The following is a 16,874-nucleotide window of genomic DNA, read 5'->3' on the forward strand; positions in this document are numbered from 1 at the left end:
TCCGGCTGTGCCCACCTTCTGCGCATATGCGGAACCTGAAGGAGGAGGAGGGAGCAGAGACGGAGTTAATCATATTTCAAGTATTTTCTGTATAAAGAAGTCTCCTTTTTCGGCGGAATTAAAGACAAACACGCAGGTAGGACAGCCTGCATGACACAAACACGGGGAGGCATAATGGGAACGCGATCTGTGCTGTTTTCAGACAAGAAAATGAAGTTATGATAGCAGATGTTTACACAGCCTGTTGGGAAAGTTTTGCCTGCCTCATCAGCACGAACAAACTTTTACGTGTTTACACTTCAGCTTCCCTAAAACGTCTTCGACGTGGCTGTCCGGAAGGCTTCAACACGCTACGCTTTTGTTTAACTTTAAGCTCGATGAGTCTTTTACGAGTCAAAACTGCAGCTCAGACTAAATGTCGAAGTAGAAAACAGCTGTTTGAACATTACGAGGTTTCACCTCGTACTTGAGAAATGCCGACAGTCAAACTAAGAGTATGAGATTATGTTAATTTTTATGCATGCTGAGTTGTGATTTTGTTTTCACACGTCAATGTTAATGTAACCGAGAAAAGTCACTTTTAACGGCGCCGCGTGACTCGCAGGGAAGGTGGGGCGCGCGGGCTCTGTTATAATGAGCTGTGTTTATAGACTTTATGGGATATATGATCATAGAAAACAGAACTGAAAACCCACTGTCACACTTTTATTACTATTATGCTTCCGGATAAGTCATGGTTTAGCAAAACAAAATCATGTGATCGCGAGTTCAAACATTGAAATAATAAAAAACCCAGACATAATTATGATGATACACAGAATCTAGGCTACTCAGTGGGCCTTAAACTTACCAAGCAGTTTACGTAATGAAATTTAAATAAAAAACTTCATAGTACAGGATATGAATCCTCCACATCAGACTCTCAAACTACTACAAACAAATGATTACCACAATATACTATATTGACTTGACAATAATGGCACAAATAATCACAAATCAGCTTCAAAATCAAACAAAAATATCATATGTTGACCAGAATGTATCCAATCTATTTTTAAAAGAGTTAGTTTAAGGAGCCTATACTAGATCCTATGAAAGCTTGTTGCATGCTTTAACTGCAAAAAAAAAGTAAATTTTATTTTTTTATCTTGAAAGAGAAACACTTTAGTGAAAATAATTTTTAAAAAATACACAGAAATATACAATATTAATAATAATAATAATAATAATAATAATAATAATAATAATACATTTTAAAAATATTTATTTTTTTATAAAAATAATTTGGAAATAATAGTTCCCTCTTAAATCATATATATTATGCCAAAAGTGGATGACAGGCTAAGCCAAAATATCAAATATTCTGTGAAATAGTTTATAGATCTCTTTCAGACAGACTTGGAGTTAGTTTAGTGGTGTAATATAAGAAAATGCACCCTAGTATTTTTACTTAAGTACAATGTTCAGTATTTATGGAATTGCTCTTCTGCAAGTAAATATTGTAATTTTTTAGTCCTCCACGTGTACTTTGAAGAATCAGATTCAACTGGATTCAACATACAAACAGATGTTCATTTTATGAAATGTGTAAATACATTGTTATAGAATAAACTACAGTAGTATCTGGTACTATCTTAAGCTCCACCAGCTACAGAAAGCTGCTAACACAGTAATGCATGGATGTAATGAATGATAAAATAACACGAAAGTGTCCCCTCTGCTGTGTATTTATGGGGAAAAATGACTCAACATGCATTTAAGATTCAGATTACAGGATTCTTGCTTGTACCAGATTATTTCCTCTCTTTAATTTCGCTACTTTTACTTAAGTAAAGAATGTAAACTGCTCCCACAACAGGAACCAAGAACATGTACTCTCCCTGCAACCAGTGACAACCCCTGCTGATTGTCACGGTCCCTCCTCGCTGGTCTGAAGCATGTGAATCCCTCACATCACCAGATTTAATCTTTAGCTGCAAGAATGAAAAGCTCATGCGTAGGCCTAGTTGTTTTGGTGAAATGTTACAGCCTTTTGGTGCTCCTGTGACACATTGTTGCTGACCCCTGAGAAGCCAACGAGTCCACTGTGTCGAGCTGAAATGAGTAGCTGATTATTCTGTTAGTATGTGCTGATTACAGTTTCTCCTTCTTCTTTACAGAATTTAAGTTTAAAGTTTCAAATAATTGATAATGGCAATATTTGGTAGCTACAGTCTTATTTTGTTGTGGTGTTGAGGGCTTAAGTATTGCATGTTGTCATTTTGATACTATGCACCATGGTTGAAGGGAAATGGTTACTGGTTTCACAATAAGATGCGGTAAAATCTGAGACTGTTAGTATTCATGTGTTAAGTAAGTCACAGTCTCATGCAACATGGGTTGTTTTGCTATTACGGTGTTTACAGAGTGGGCATGCCGCGGGCAAACCAAGTGATGCTGCTGATTCCCTGTCCTCATCGACAGTGACTCAGACACCTGAGAAAGCATTTCAAAGACAAACTATATTTAATGTTCATTCATTCACATCTGATATGGTTCTCATATGTTTACGTAAGGCACTGGCTGTGTTGTTATTTTAATGTTTATGCAAACTAAAAAGTGCTGCTATTTTTATTTGTGCTTTTTGTTATATAACTTGTGAAATGATTTTTCAGCACATTTTAACAATACACGTAATTACTGTGATAATTTTGGTCAATACAATCATATTCATACCATTTCATCGCTAGTTTAAAGGTGTTAATCAGCAAAATGGCAGTAAATTATGTTACATGTATTGTTCTTAATGCATAAAATACATTTTTGATAATGGATTAGTCATTTGTAAAGCAAAAATGTCAAATATTATGTATTAGCTAGTTCCAGCTTGTTACATGTGAGGATTTGCTCCTTTTTGTTTATATTATTATTAGTATTATTATTTTTATTTTTTAAATTTTTATTTCTTTACGGTTTTGTGCTGTTGGTTGGACAAAACAGGCAATTTAAAGACATCACCAGGGAATTTGGAAACTAGAACCTACATTTTTCAGTATTTTTTAGACATTTTCTCAAAAACATTAATAAAAAAAAAGTAAAGAATTGTTACTGCAGGCTCAGTATTTCTCTAATCACTGTGGCAGCAGCTTTGGCTTCAGGAGGTCGTTCTTTAATAAATATTACTATCAATCTCTGCAGACAAACTGCTGGTTTCACTCCAGTGATGTCTTCCCTGTGGTGGGAGCAGTTGCCCCTGCAGGCCTCAAACGGTACCTCTCCCTCTGGTTTCGCGGACAACAGTAGCTGCTTCAGCGCTACGCAGAGCACCGTACTCAAGGGACTCAGCTTTGGAGGAGTTCCCATCGTGCTACTGATTGATTTCTCTGTCTTTCTGGTGCGTCTAATAATCGACTGTGTCTGTCTGCCTGTGATGTGATCAAGTTAGACAAGACTGAAATGTGAATTTTTCTGTGTTGTCCTTGTAGGCAAGAGACAAAATGCTTTATGTTCCTTTTACTGGTAAAATTGCACAAGAAAGTTATTTCCCATTTTGCAATATTGAGTAGTAAACTATGTGATAAAGTGCATAATCATTTGAGCAACCATCACTTTCTAAACATCAATATATGTTTTACTTTGTGTCATGGCGTGAAAGCTGATGGTTCTGTCTCTCTACAGGTGTTGCTGGTCGTCTTCTCTATTATCAGGAGGAAGTTCTGGGACTACGGGCGTCTGGCACTGGTTGCAGACAACGATGGGTTAGTTCATGATCTCACACAAATTTCATTGTGGGGCAGATTTAAGATGTGAAATGCTGATTAAAAATAGTGAGAGGAATCTTTTTTTTTGTCAGTTTGCTTCAGTCCTTGACTCTGTTCTTTCAGGTTCACTGATTCAACACGGCGTCGCTATGGGCACAAGTCATCCTTGGTGTCTAGCGTGGATGAGTTTGAGCATGAACTGGTACGTAAAAGATGGTCTTTGCACTGAAATCAGTATTCATAAGGCATGAAAGAATATCCCTGCCAACCATGAGGAATTACTATTTTATATGTATCAAATCAAAACAAATTGGCTTTTTTAAGATATCAACAGAATTCAATTTTCACACTGAACTGGGCTTTAAAAGTACAGTGTGTAGGATTTAGGGGGATATACTGCCACAAATATAATATAGTACATCCAGCAACCATAGTAAGCAGCCCCTCCACGACGAGCAGCATCAGAAAATCACCGATTTTTTTAATGTGAAGCTAATTTATTCAGTGTTTTTACTGGCTTAAATGGGTGCTGGGTGAGCTGCCTGTCTGCGACAAGCTGTTCAGTGCTGCAGAAACACTGATTCGTAAAGTGAAACTGCTTTGTTCAGTGTTATTTACCAGTTTTAATCACTGGGCCTATTTGTTTTTGGAGAAGTAGAGATCACTCCAGATAGTTTGGCTCTATGTAAAAACCTCCTCAATGACGAACACTGAGGGAATTCTAACAGGGAGTTCACTCTTTGCACATTAGAGAAGTTTCAGCCAGTTGCACACTAAAATCCTCACTGCTGGACGCCAATAAATCCTACACACCGGACCTTGAAGTATTTTTGTTTTAGCAGCAAAATGCCTTTGGGAGACTAGGCTTGAACCATAAAGATCTTGGCAAATATCATTATTAATATAATCCTCATTGTGTGTCAGTGTAATAAAAATATCTCTCATGTTCAGGGATTCTGCTCCTGGCTGCCGTACATCCTCAGAATGGAGTAAGTAACTTTATGTTCTGCCGGTCTTTGTTTCTCAACTAATAACTCAACCGAAGCTATTTTATAATGCTTTGCATATGAGTTGGTTATTGTTATTCAGTGTGTATGTGTGTGTTTCAGTGATGCAAAAATGCAAACCAGATGTGGCATGGATGCTGTTCACTACTTGTCCTTCCAGCGTCACCTCATCATCCTGCTGATGGTCATTACTGTCACCTCCCTCGCAATAATACTGCCTGTCAACATGACTGGAGACTTGCTGAGTGAGTTTTGCACTATTTTAAGGAGAACTTCACCACCAGATGACAATTTTTTTTATCAGTTACTCATCCTTTGTCCTGTTGTATTTGTGAAGAAACAGTTTTTCTTGCATGCCTCTGTCAAAAGAAGAATCCAAAAACTAAGAAAATTCTTGATGGATTAAAGTCATGTTTAACAACAGCAAAACTATTATCAAAACATCTGTTTACAAACTGTCACAGAACTCACGCAGTGTAATCCGAGGCTCATTTCTGCAGCTTTTTGCTCTCCAAAGCCACTGAGAGCGAGACCAGCAGCGTTACCTCGCAAACACAGGAGCTGCTGGTCGATTACTCGATTAGTTTGTTTGTGTTATTGTGTAACTTTGGCGTTTCAAAGGGTTAATTCACTAAAATCACTAAAAAACACAAACTAACTGATCAAGGCAGTGGAAGACCAGTAGCTCCTTTGTTCAGTGAGGTTAAATTACTGTTTTTTTGTCAATTAAGTCTGGTTTGGAAAAGGGCAAACGTTTCACTTTCAGTTTGGTTTTTAATACTTAGATTTTGGGAAAATGCACGTGTGTGTTAGACAGTACAGAACACACAACTGGATAAAAGAGACTTGGATGCTGCTGCATGAGTTGTGTTAAACACAGACCCCTATTACTTAATAAATGCATCAAGAATTTTACCTTTTTTTGGATTCTGTGTTTACTGGAGGCATGCAAGAAAATATTTTCATCATGGATGAGTTATTAATATAAAAGATGGCCATTTATGGGTTTAAATATTCTTTTAATGGCTACAATTATAATAATATTACATAATTTAAGGCTATTTTATGTACAGATTCTGGGTTTTTTTGATGTATTATTATGTATTTTATGATGGTATCAAATGTAAATCAAGCCATCAAAAGTCGATGCGGCACAATCCACTCCTTCTCCCTATAGTGTGCATTATTTTCGTGGGTCATTAGGACCATTTGTTGTTTTTTTCTCTGATCATTTTCTGTTTGTTCTCTTGTTAAATGTTGTTCATATATTTCAGGTACTGATCCACACAGTTTTGGGAGGACAACTGTTGGGAATCTTCAAAAGGGGTCAGCACTGTTTAAGAGTATGACAAAAACTATTAGGACATATTGAAAAACAGTTTTGTGATCTTGACACTTTTTGTGTCTTTTCATTTTTGCTTTTAGGAGCAAACTGTTATGGCTGCACACAGTGTTTGCAGTTCTGTATCTGACCCTGACAGTCGTTCTGCTGCGACGTCACACATCACGAATGAAAGGAATGCGCAGAGAAACGGTGAGTCTCTCGTTGTAAGACTACGAGATTTGATGTTATTAAAGATTATGAGCACATGCACTTGGTCCAAATGTCTCTCACAATTTTGTACATTTAAACTGTGTTCACACTACTTGATTTACTCACTTTATTCAGATTACACTGGATTGTCTATGACAAGCATAATGAAAGCCAGATTAGCGTTTAATTATATAAAAGGAATACTTCACCCTCCAAAAGCTCGTTAATACATCATTTACTCACCCCATGTTATGTTGAATTTATGCTATTTATGAAACGCTTTTTCTCACGTCCTCTCAACTCTCCTCATAACCCTCACACAACTACACTACATGCTGTATAATCCAAATCTCAATTATCCAGTCGTATGCTCAGCACTTCCCAAACAGACAGCCCTCTCTGACAGGGAACTAAACTAAAAATGAAACTTATCTCAGCTCTCTTCAAAGCCAGACTCCACTGAGAAAAATAGTGATTTTATCTCGTTGTACACAGGAGCTGCTGGTGTACCACTGCCTCGATCTGTTACTTTGCTTTTGTTTTTGTGTGACTTTGTTGATTTGCAGGCTTAGTTTGGATTTAGCAAAGTCACACAATTATACAAACAAACTAACTGAGGCAGGCAGCAGTAGACCAGCAGCTCCTGTGTTCAGCAGGTAAAAATACTGATTTTGTCAATGTAGTTTGGTTTGGGAAGTACTGAACAGATAAATGAGAATTGGATTATATTGAATGACAGCCTCCCATGACTTCTATTAATTGTATTAAGAATTTTCTCAATTTTTTTGATTCTTAGTTCACTATGGAAGCATGCAAAAAAAGTTTTCTTCACAAATTCAATAGAGCTTGGGATGAGTAACTGATATACAAATGGTCATTTGGGGGGATAAGTTTTCCTTTAAAAATATGCTTAATGATATTGTTGGGACCTGACTGATCTCTCATTCTGTCTGTTTGCAGACCAGAAACACTTTGTTTGTGTGTTCAGTCCCTAAAACAGCAACAGAAGAGGCAGTAAAGACCCATTTCATGTGAGTAGACTGAACTATATTCTGTACTGTTGAATTTTGGTCTTGCTGCAGTGTTCTTGTATGTCACCATAAATAGTCTCCACATGCTCCATTCCTCAATGTCAGCACTGTTTTGGTACAGAGAGGCGTACCCGTCCTGCAGAGTGTGTGCTGTGACTCTGGGCTATGACGTGTCCAAACTCATGTACCTTGATAAGGAAAGGTGAGAAATCAGAAGTAACTGGAAATGAAATCATGTGATGAAAGGCCTTTGTGCCACTGATGCATGCTAGTTGTGCACTATTAATTGCTATTATTATAATATAATTATAATTAATTATAATTATTATAATTATAACTCAGCAGTTTTAGTGAGGGTAGGGTTAGGGTTAGCCTCTTTAGTCTCTTACAGCTCATTATTTCAGTTTTATGACCAATACATTTTCTTGTGTGGTTTAGTCTCACTTTTACTTTTTAATAGGTTATATGTTTTTGGATGTTCGACTCATGTCTGCAGTGGAAATGTTTGCAAACACCAGTATGTGAAGTTGCAGGGCTGCAGCTAACGGTCATGTTCAAGTTTGCTTTTATGTATTTAACATCAACCTGCCATGGGACTAAAGATGAGAAATCAGCCTCTGGCTATAATCTTGCAAAGAGATTCTGAATCTCAATGGGAATATTCCTGGTTAAATAAAGGTTAAATAAAATAAAATATTAATGTGGAAATGTTCATTAATATGCCCTGTGCCATATTTTAAATAAATAAATTAATATGTATTTTCATTGTCGACAAATTTGTCAGTTGTTTTTTGATTAATAGATCAGTTGTTGGTCTATGAAATGTCAGAAAATGCTGAAAAATGTTGATTAGCGTTTCCGAAAGACCAAGACGAGGTCCTCAAATGTCATCTTTGTCAACAACCTAAAGACATTCAGTTGATCATCGTACAGGGGTAAAGAAACCAAAAAATACTCACATATATGAAGCTGGAATCAGATAATTTTGGCTCCCTTTCTTAAAAAATAACTCAAGCAGATTCATAGATTATCAAAGTATTCGGTGATTAATTTAAAAGTTGGCAACTAATTCATAATTCATCGCACCTCTAACGTGAAGCATATTTGAAGCTTAGAAATATGTGTTTAAGATGTTGAGGGATGTTTACTTTGGTTTTATTTTTACTAAGTTAATCCAATTTATGTTTGTTTGTTTTCTTCACCTCAGGATGCGAGCTGGAAAAAACCTGCGCTACTACGAGCGTGTCTTAGAGAATACGGGGAAACGTGAGTTGATTAACCCCCGTCTGTGTGGTCACCTCTGCTGCTGCACCAACTCTGAGAAGGTGAGAAGGACCAGATACTAGACACTTTTGTACAAGGTGTCTGGATGTTTTAGATTTTATTTTTCATGTTATGGTAGTAAGTACTGCACATTGGTTTGTTATGACTTTAAAGCTTTAAATCTTGTAATAAAATGAAAAAGGCTGCCGGGTCGTTCCATGGAAACCAATAAAACATATTTTGCAAGTACATTTTTTACCCATTATATCCAGATATTAGCCTGTGTCAGGTTGCAAAGTTCAATGTAATATGGCTGAAATTCTCTCTTAGGTCAAAGCTAACACCACACTAAGCATTTAACTAAATGAAAAAAAAAATCATGTTTTATACCAATGTCTGACAGAAATGGTTTTGAAAGAAAAATGAGCCAAAAAAGCTTAAAAGAAAATCAAAACTCACTTCCTCTTAGTGATGTCACTTTAAGGAACAGTACATCATTTTGGTGTATAAATACATTGTTGTGAAGGAGTGGAGCTGAAACTTATGGACTCACATAAATCATGCTATTTTAACCAAAATACGTTTTTCTAATTTGATTAAGACATTTCCCATAAAAGCAGTTTAAGATCTATGCAATGTTTCTGAGAAGCATGAAAATGATCTAAAAGAACATTAGAAAATGGCTATAGATTAACAGAAAACAGCTTAGAAAATACTTTTTTTTACTTTTTGCTAATACACTTGAATTAGTGTCTTCAGCCACTGCAGACAAAGTGGACAGTTTTACACAGGCGTCTTTTTTTCCTTTAAATGTTAAGGACCCAAATTTAACTGTTTGCATGTAATGACTCTGTACCAGTTTTATTACCCTACAGGGAGAGTAAATGAAGCACGTGAACTATTTTATGACAAGATTTAAATAAAGAAGGTTTAAAGTAAAGCGTTTAACCTGTGTACGTGTGTGTGTGTGTGTGTGTGTGTGTGTGTGTGTGTTTCTTCAGGTCGATGCCATAACGTTCTACAGCGCTAAAGAAAAAGACCTGCTGGAGGAGGTAAGGAAGCAGGCAGAACTGGTGCCACAGCGCCCCCTGGGGATGGCCTTCGTCACTCTGCAGACTGAAGCCATGGCCAAGTTGTGAGTGTCAATTTGAAGGTGTCTTTTTCTGTCAGTGCATGCATCTGTATTTACAGGTGAGGGAAACAACATGCCATGACGTTTGGCAGTGTAGAAGCAGCTGTATTGTGCCAGCTGACTTATTGTTTCTCTGCCTGATCAGGACAGTGATTTCTCGATTTTATTGTCACCACATGACTTTTTTAGCGTAGGCAGGCCTTTGGGCAGCTGCCACTGTTCAGAGCCGGTTAATGTGTATCACTAACAGATGCCATTTACTCACCTCAGTGTTCTGAAAGACTTCAATGCACTCGAGTGTGGCAGCACAAGCTGCTGCTGCTGCGGGAGGATGCCCCAACCTTCATCTGACAGTGCGACTCTGAAAGTGAACAGGTGGAGCGTTGGTTATGCACCTCATCCCAAAAATGTGTATTGGTAAGAAACAGCAACCCTACACACAGTATGTGCTCGGTTAGTTTTTATAATACTGGTGCCAACAAGGCCGGGCAATAATTTAATATTATCATCAACTGACTTTTATTGGAATCATATGAAGTTTTTTTTCTTTTGGAAAATTCTGAACGAATGATTCCAATTAAATTATAATCAAACAAAATTAGTTTTTCTGGAGTAATTTTTAACAGTAGAACCCGATTCATCACATCGGTTCCCAGTTAGATTGTTTTACATGTGATCTCTCATATGGCTATATTGGTTACATATTTGGCCTCATTAACCAACTGTTCTGGAAAAGAAATTTCTTCACAAGTTTTCACCAGGATTCTGACATTCACCAAAGTTTTCCTATTTGTATTTTTTTTCTTTGGTAAGAACAGTATCTTTGCACACAAAAGATGTGCAGACATGTTTGGGCAGGATAATGGGTTATGGCATTTTCTTCAATTCTATATGATATAAGATTTATATTACAATAATATTTTTAGAATTAAGAACTGTTTTTGTTCTCCATTATTTTACAAAAAAGATTATGTCATTTCGGGCGCACAGTAGCTCAGTTAGTAGGGCCAGCGCCCTGAATACAGAGGCTACATCCTCACCGCAGTGGCCGTGAGTGCGATTCCAGCATCCCCCCCCCCACACTTATGCTGTCATATCAAACAAAGGCAAAAAAGCCACACAAAAAATGTTTTAAAAAAGATTATGTAATTTAAAATAGTCATGACACTAGTGCCTTAGTTATGTTAATGGGAAACATGCCTTCTAATTATTAGCATCTGATCATGCTAAAAAATATCACAAGCTTTTATTAAGCTTATTAATAACTTACAGAAACAGTGTGAAATAGTCCACCTTCTCCCCTTCTCTCCCCCTCTCACTAAACACACACGTACACAGTTTGGATTGTTAAGGTGAGCTTAACTCTGTCCTCAGTCCTGACAGTTGTGATACTGTAATGCATAAAGTTTGCAGTTTTTGGGTCAGGTGGTTGATTAACACTTATTTTTAGCAGTTACTTTATCCACTCCTTACAGTACCAAATATCTCTGCTCATTTGACCATCACTTCCTGCCCTTTTTATTTACCTTTGTAGTCTGCCCCCCCCTCCCCTCCCCTCCCCTCTTTAGACTCTAGATGAGTATTCTTGTCTTAACTCTCTTTTTCCTCATCTGCTTCAATGTGTGTGTGCATACAGCCCTGCAGTCTCATTTATGTGAATTGGCGAGTGTTAATATGTTAATGAGGATCAACTGGCAATTTATGTGGTGACCTCTAGCTCACCTGGTCAGGTGTCTGTCCCATACAGGTTCAGTCCTTTGCTGCAGTGCAGGTTCGATTCCATCCTGCGGCCCTTTTGCCTCATCCCCCCTCTCTCTCCCTCCTGTCAGTCATCAGCTGTGCTAAAATAAAAACATAAAAGAAACGCAGGTGTGAACAATTCTGAACAAATCAGAAATAGTATGTAGACTTTATTTAGGACCTTTATAAAGAACAAATTCGGGAAAAAATGAGGAAGATGTTGGTGAATGAGGCCCATTCTTGGAAATATTGTGAACATTAATTTAAAAAATCAGCCCTGATACCAATTTTAAATCATTTAATTAATCAGCATGGCGCTGTGTGAGGGGCAGCCCGTTATAGCAGCTCCATTTTTTAAATTGTTGAGTTCGGCACCTTGTTTTATAATTCTGCACCTTGTTTTTTAATTATATGGCACCTTATTGATTTTTTACTATTTATATTTCTCTTTTGCTAGCTCCTGTACACACCTGGCTGCTGTAACAATGCAAATTTCCCAATTGTGGGACTAATAAATATTTTTTATCTCATCTTAAATAGACAGCAGATTTAATTTCTTGAACAATCCATGGAATATCCCTGTACTGTGGGTGATCTTAGCAAACTACCTACATATAAAAACATTTTGATTTCGGGGAATATAAATCTGCATGGGAGTATTAATAGTTACTCCATATTGTTTTATTTTCTCTGCCTCTTTGTGTTTAACGGTCCTGTTGCTTATGTTTTTCCTCCTCTCCTCATCCTACAGGGACAATCTGTCAGTGCGAGGTTTTCAGTGGTACATGCGCTATCTGATGCTCAATTTCTTCCTTTTCTTCCTGCTCACCTTCCTCACGACTCCCACCATCATTATCAACACCATGGACAAGTTCAACGTGACGATGCCCATCTACTATCTCAATGTGAGACTCGACAGACACACACACACATACTTTTCAAAATCCTGCTCTCAAAGCTGTGAATCTACATTTTTTTTGTTTTGTTTCGCTCCCTTAGAGCCCGATCATCAGTCAGTTCTTCCCCACTCTCCTGCTGTGGACCTTCTCCGCGCTGCTGCCTACAATAGTTTACTACTCCACAATAGGAGAGTCACACTGGAGCAGGTATCACGCGCACACACACACACACACACACACACACACACACACACACACACACACACACACACACACACACACACACACACACACACACAGAGACAGACAGTGGTTGTGCAGTGGTTGGTTTCTGTTAGCGGAGGAAATGTTTTGATTTCGTGCCATCTGTGTGTCAGGTCCAGTGAGCAGCTGAGCATGATGCGTAAGCTGTATTTCTTCCTGCTCTTCATGGTGCTAATCCTCCCCTCGCTGGGACTCACCAGGTAATTTGTATCACTTTGAATAAGCAGGATTTTTCTCAGCATCGAGGTTGATTGTTTCCTTGCAGTAATAATTCAGTTGTAGTTTACTGTTCTGTGTATATGAGTCATAATTGAGTCATTTTTGTATAAACAGTAAAATGCCAAATAAAAAAAGCAGATGTCTGTTGGCCAATAGATGCATTTTTGTATAATTGGATTCAGCTTTTTTCCAATCTTTTTGTTTTTCCATGTAAGTCTTGCAGTGTTTCTCCGCTGGCTGTTTGATAAAGAGTTTCTCGTTGGTGGGAAACTGAGGTTTGAGTAAGTAATCCTTCTTTTTTTTTACATCTTACATCTTGCAAAATTGTCATAAAAAATAACCAAACTAACTGACTTGAATCAATCTCAAATTAATAATAAGTTCATAATAAAAAGAGAAAATACAGGTTTAGCTGTTTTCAAGTTGTTATATATAAAATGCAAAGTAGTTGTGATGTGTGACATATTATTGTTGACTTTATTGTAAAACTGTGTTGTTTTATAATCTTATAATCTTTTTAAAGATTTACGATGCAGGATTATCAGTTATTGCTTGTAAACACATTACCCGGCTAAAGTCAAAGTAAAAGCCAACCACAGATTCACTCTCACGTGCCATTTTCCTCGCTATACTATACGTTTTTTCGGCACTGTCTTTTTGATGTGTATGCTCATAAACGTCCCCAGCACAGAAAATATTAAGGATATCAGAAAATGCAGAGTATGTGCACAAAAATACTCCACAACACACTTCTAATGGGTTTGATTGGGATTACTTCTGTATGACATTTTATACGTCGTTTTCTAGGAGAATCACAGATTTTCTTTAAAAAAAAAAAAAAAAAGTCAAAATAACACCAGAGACCAGTTTGCGATGGGATTGCAGTCATCCTAAACTCACACACCTAAAATCTCAAAGACTGCATCTTGCGCAGTTGTGATGTTCTCATGTTGTCCACAGACAAACAGAGATATTAATACCTTAAAATACTCAAAACAGCCTGTGTGGTGGTTCCTGCTACAATAGATGTCACCTGGACCACATTTCACCATGATGACACACACACACACACACACACACACACACACACACACAAACACACACAGAGGATTAAAAACAGCACCAGCTGTGGTGACGTTTGTGCGGCTGGTAAAAACGTACGTGCATGTGGCCGGGCCAGTTGGTTTTTATAAGTGCACTGGATTTTATTTTCTTTAAATTCCTCCCTTTCATTACTGACATGTCTTTATTGGTTGAGCTTTATAGTCCTCTTTTCTTTTGTCTTTTTGTTTTCCCTTTCCTCAGGTGTGTGTTCTTACCTGACCAAGGGGCATTCTTTGTGAATTACGTGATCACCGCGGCTCTGGTGGGCTCCGGGATGGAGTTGCTGCGATTGCCGGGGTTGCTTCTTTACACCATTCGTATGGCGCTCGCTCGCTCTGCTGCTGAAAGGAAATATGTCAAGCAGGTTAGTGAAGGCATTGTCCCTTAAAGGAATGCTACAAATCGAAAAGTAATTGGTGTATTTCCTTTCAGTTTGTTCCATAGCCTGAAACAAGCACGAAAATACAGTGAAAATACATGTTTGTTAGAGATTAAATAGTTTATATTTCTATAAATGTCTTGGTACGGTTCTTCTGTTTCAAAGGTCCTTGGCCATCTTCATTGTTTTATAAATGGCAAACACTTTTTAGATGATGCTTTCTTCATTAACCCTTTGAAACGTGGAATGACATCACTTTTCTTGTGCTGCTTTGGACCTCCAGAGCAAGATGTTGCGATTTCATTCAAAAACATGAGGAAAAGAAGCAGTTTAGTACAAAATGCTTCAAAATGTATTTAAAAAAATGATAGATTAGAAGATATATATTTTTTAAATGTGGAAAAAAATATTTCTAGTTATCATAATTAAATATTTAAAATGTTAAAGTGATATATATCATAATATTTTTTTAAATACTTTTGTACTTATTTTCAGGGAAGTTTCTTGTACTTTTCACTAATATTCTGCTAATTTTGGTTCATTTCTTTTGTCGCTCATTGTGCTCTTCCCATGTTTTTGAAAGAAATTTAGCCAATTTGCTCAGGTTTCAAAGGGTTAAGGCATGCAGGAAAAAGTCTTTGGTCAGGTGTTCCTGACTTTGCAGGATATGTAAACAAGTGTAAACATGCCTGTAAACAGTGATGGACAAACAGAAACATACAGAGCGCTCTGGTCAAGGAATGATTGATGTTTCTGCCGACTATACAGATTCACGCTGTGTTTTATAATCCTGTTGAGTCACATAAATGTAAAGTTAGAGAAAAGAAGAATATTATATTTGCAGTTTGCTTTATTCTCAACCACAGCTCAACATTTACAAATCAACTATTTTTTAAAATTTCCTTCTGTTTTCAGAACCAGGCCTATGAGTTTGAATACGGAGCCATGTACGGCTGGTCGCTGTGTGTGTTCACTGTCATTATGGCGTACAGCATCATATGTCCTATTATTGTGCCTTTTGGTGAGTACACACCTTCCATCTTACACAGTGTATCGTCAGTTCACATATTTTTTTTAATGTCTGTGTTGTGTGTGTCTGACTCCATCAGGCCTCCTCTACATGATGCTGAAGCACCTGGTGGACAAACACAACCTGTACTTTGCATACCTGCCTGCTCGCCTGGACCGTCAGGTCCACCTGAAAGCTGTCAATCAAGCTCTGGCCGCGCCCATCATCTGTCTCATATGGCTCTACTTCTTCTCCGTCCTCAGAGCAGGTTAGTTACCTGGAGACCTGGAAAGAGTTAACATCAGTAAAGTTACTGAGATTTACTGCAGCCAATTAGAAAGAGACTTTACCAATTTTCAACAAACTTCCCATCATATTTCCAGGGCCCAGATCTCCCTGCATATCTCCCCTGCTCAAATCAGTTGGATGACATTTGCCAAAAATGTTTAGAGAAAAGCAAACATTCCAAAAACTAAAGAAAATTGTCTAAAAGTTTAAAAATCATCACAAAATTTTTTAAAGGGAAAAAATCAGCAAAAACCTTAAATTAAAAAAATCAAATTGCCATTTTTTTAAAAAAAAAAACATGCCTTCTGCCTTCTGAAGCCACAGATGCATGTTTGGAAGGCATGTTTTCTTAAAAAGAAATGTTTTTTCCTGAGCATGTCCAGGCGAAGCCCTCAATATCTTCAAACCCCAGAAATACGCCTAGTTTATATATTTCATTGTGTTTTAAGGCATCGTGTTATCTACATTTTATCAAATGAAATTTATATGTGGTATTTTTTCTTATTTGTGGACCTTGAAATAATGACTAAGGCGAAATCTGGATCCAGTGGTTTGGCCAATTGGGAGTTAAAGTATAATGGATCCCCTTCAAAACTGGTTGTTCATGTGTGTTGTTTCAGGTTTCCAGACCGCTACGTCTCTGTTCACACTGGTGGTCCTGGTCATCACTGTCTTCATCTGCATCAGCTACACCTGCTTTGGCCATTTCAAGTACCTCAGTCCACACAACTACACGGTGAGCGCTTGGTTTCGTGTGCATGCTGTACGGTGTCGCTGCTTTGTCATCCTTCACTCTGAGCCCTCATTGTGTTTGTGCTCTCTCGCAGGTGAAAGACGAGGATGAGGATACAGTAGAGGGAGTGGAAGAAAACACCATGGTACTGTACTTGTTCCTTAACAAAGTCCACAGCGTGAATAAAGCTCTGATGTATGTAGGGCAGGCCTGATCTTTGAGTTAACTTACCTGAGCTGTGCTGTAAATTCTACAACCCTATTTATCACCCTCAGGGTTTGTTATTCATTAACAAACAAAAATACCAGAGCTTTTGAGGTCCGTGTTTTCCCAACAATGTGTTAAAGACCTGATTGTTCACCACGAGCTGTTGTTGCACTGAACTTTGGTCCGTGCCAGTTTACCTCGCAGGCCAAGTTCATACCTTCAACTTCAACATTATTTTGTATCAAAATCATTTTTTGGCCTTGACATGCAGTTTCGCATCAACCACATCAGGGAGGATAAAGGAGAATACACCAAAAAAAATACT

At 37.7% G+C, this 16,874-nt stretch overlaps 1 protein-coding gene and 1 long non-coding RNA gene across 3 annotated transcripts in view; one reads left to right on the forward strand and one right to left on the reverse strand.

Annotated features, from left to right (window-relative positions):
* The window catches only part of tmem63a (transmembrane protein 63A), a 20,411-nt gene continuing 3,537 nt past the window's right edge, over positions 1–16,874 (forward strand). The window contains exons 1-22 of the mRNA XM_042503581.2: positions 1–136; positions 3,178–3,373; positions 3,658–3,737; positions 3,864–3,942; positions 4,692–4,729; positions 4,850–4,992; positions 6,022–6,073; positions 6,173–6,281; positions 7,242–7,312; positions 7,434–7,514; positions 8,520–8,637; positions 9,577–9,710; positions 9,978–10,124; positions 12,199–12,352; positions 12,447–12,553; positions 12,724–12,810; positions 13,045–13,110; positions 14,135–14,297; positions 15,228–15,333; positions 15,422–15,589; positions 16,230–16,345; positions 16,437–16,487. Coding sequence (XP_042359515.2) covers positions 3,203–3,373; positions 3,658–3,737; positions 3,864–3,942; positions 4,692–4,729; positions 4,850–4,992; positions 6,022–6,073; positions 6,173–6,281; positions 7,242–7,312; positions 7,434–7,514; positions 8,520–8,637; positions 9,577–9,710; positions 9,978–10,124; positions 12,199–12,352; positions 12,447–12,553; positions 12,724–12,810; positions 13,045–13,110; positions 14,135–14,297; positions 15,228–15,333; positions 15,422–15,589; positions 16,230–16,345; positions 16,437–16,487 — 2,241 coding nt within the window. The 5' untranslated portion in view covers positions 1–136; positions 3,178–3,202. The remainder of the gene's footprint in view (positions 137–3,177; positions 3,374–3,657; positions 3,738–3,863; positions 3,943–4,691; positions 4,730–4,849; positions 4,993–6,021; positions 6,074–6,172; positions 6,282–7,241; positions 7,313–7,433; positions 7,515–8,519; positions 8,638–9,576; positions 9,711–9,977; positions 10,125–12,198; positions 12,353–12,446; positions 12,554–12,723; positions 12,811–13,044; positions 13,111–14,134; positions 14,298–15,227; positions 15,334–15,421; positions 15,590–16,229; positions 16,346–16,436; positions 16,488–16,874) is intronic.
* Positions 15,485–16,874, reverse strand: part of LOC148186819 (uncharacterized) — a 14,461-nt gene continuing 13,071 nt past the window's right edge. For both annotated transcript variants that reach the window (XR_015779088.1, XR_015779087.1), the window contains one exon: positions 15,485–15,606. This is a non-coding gene — a long non-coding RNA (uncharacterized LOC148186819). The remainder of the gene's footprint in view (positions 15,607–16,874) is intronic.

The sequence above is a fragment of the Plectropomus leopardus genome, chromosome 16 (assembly GCF_026936395.1).
Source record: "Plectropomus leopardus strain MGB_pleo_1.0 chromosome 16, ASM2693639v1, whole genome shotgun sequence".
NCBI classification, from domain to species: Eukaryota; Metazoa; Chordata; class Actinopteri; order Perciformes; family Serranidae; genus Plectropomus; species Plectropomus leopardus.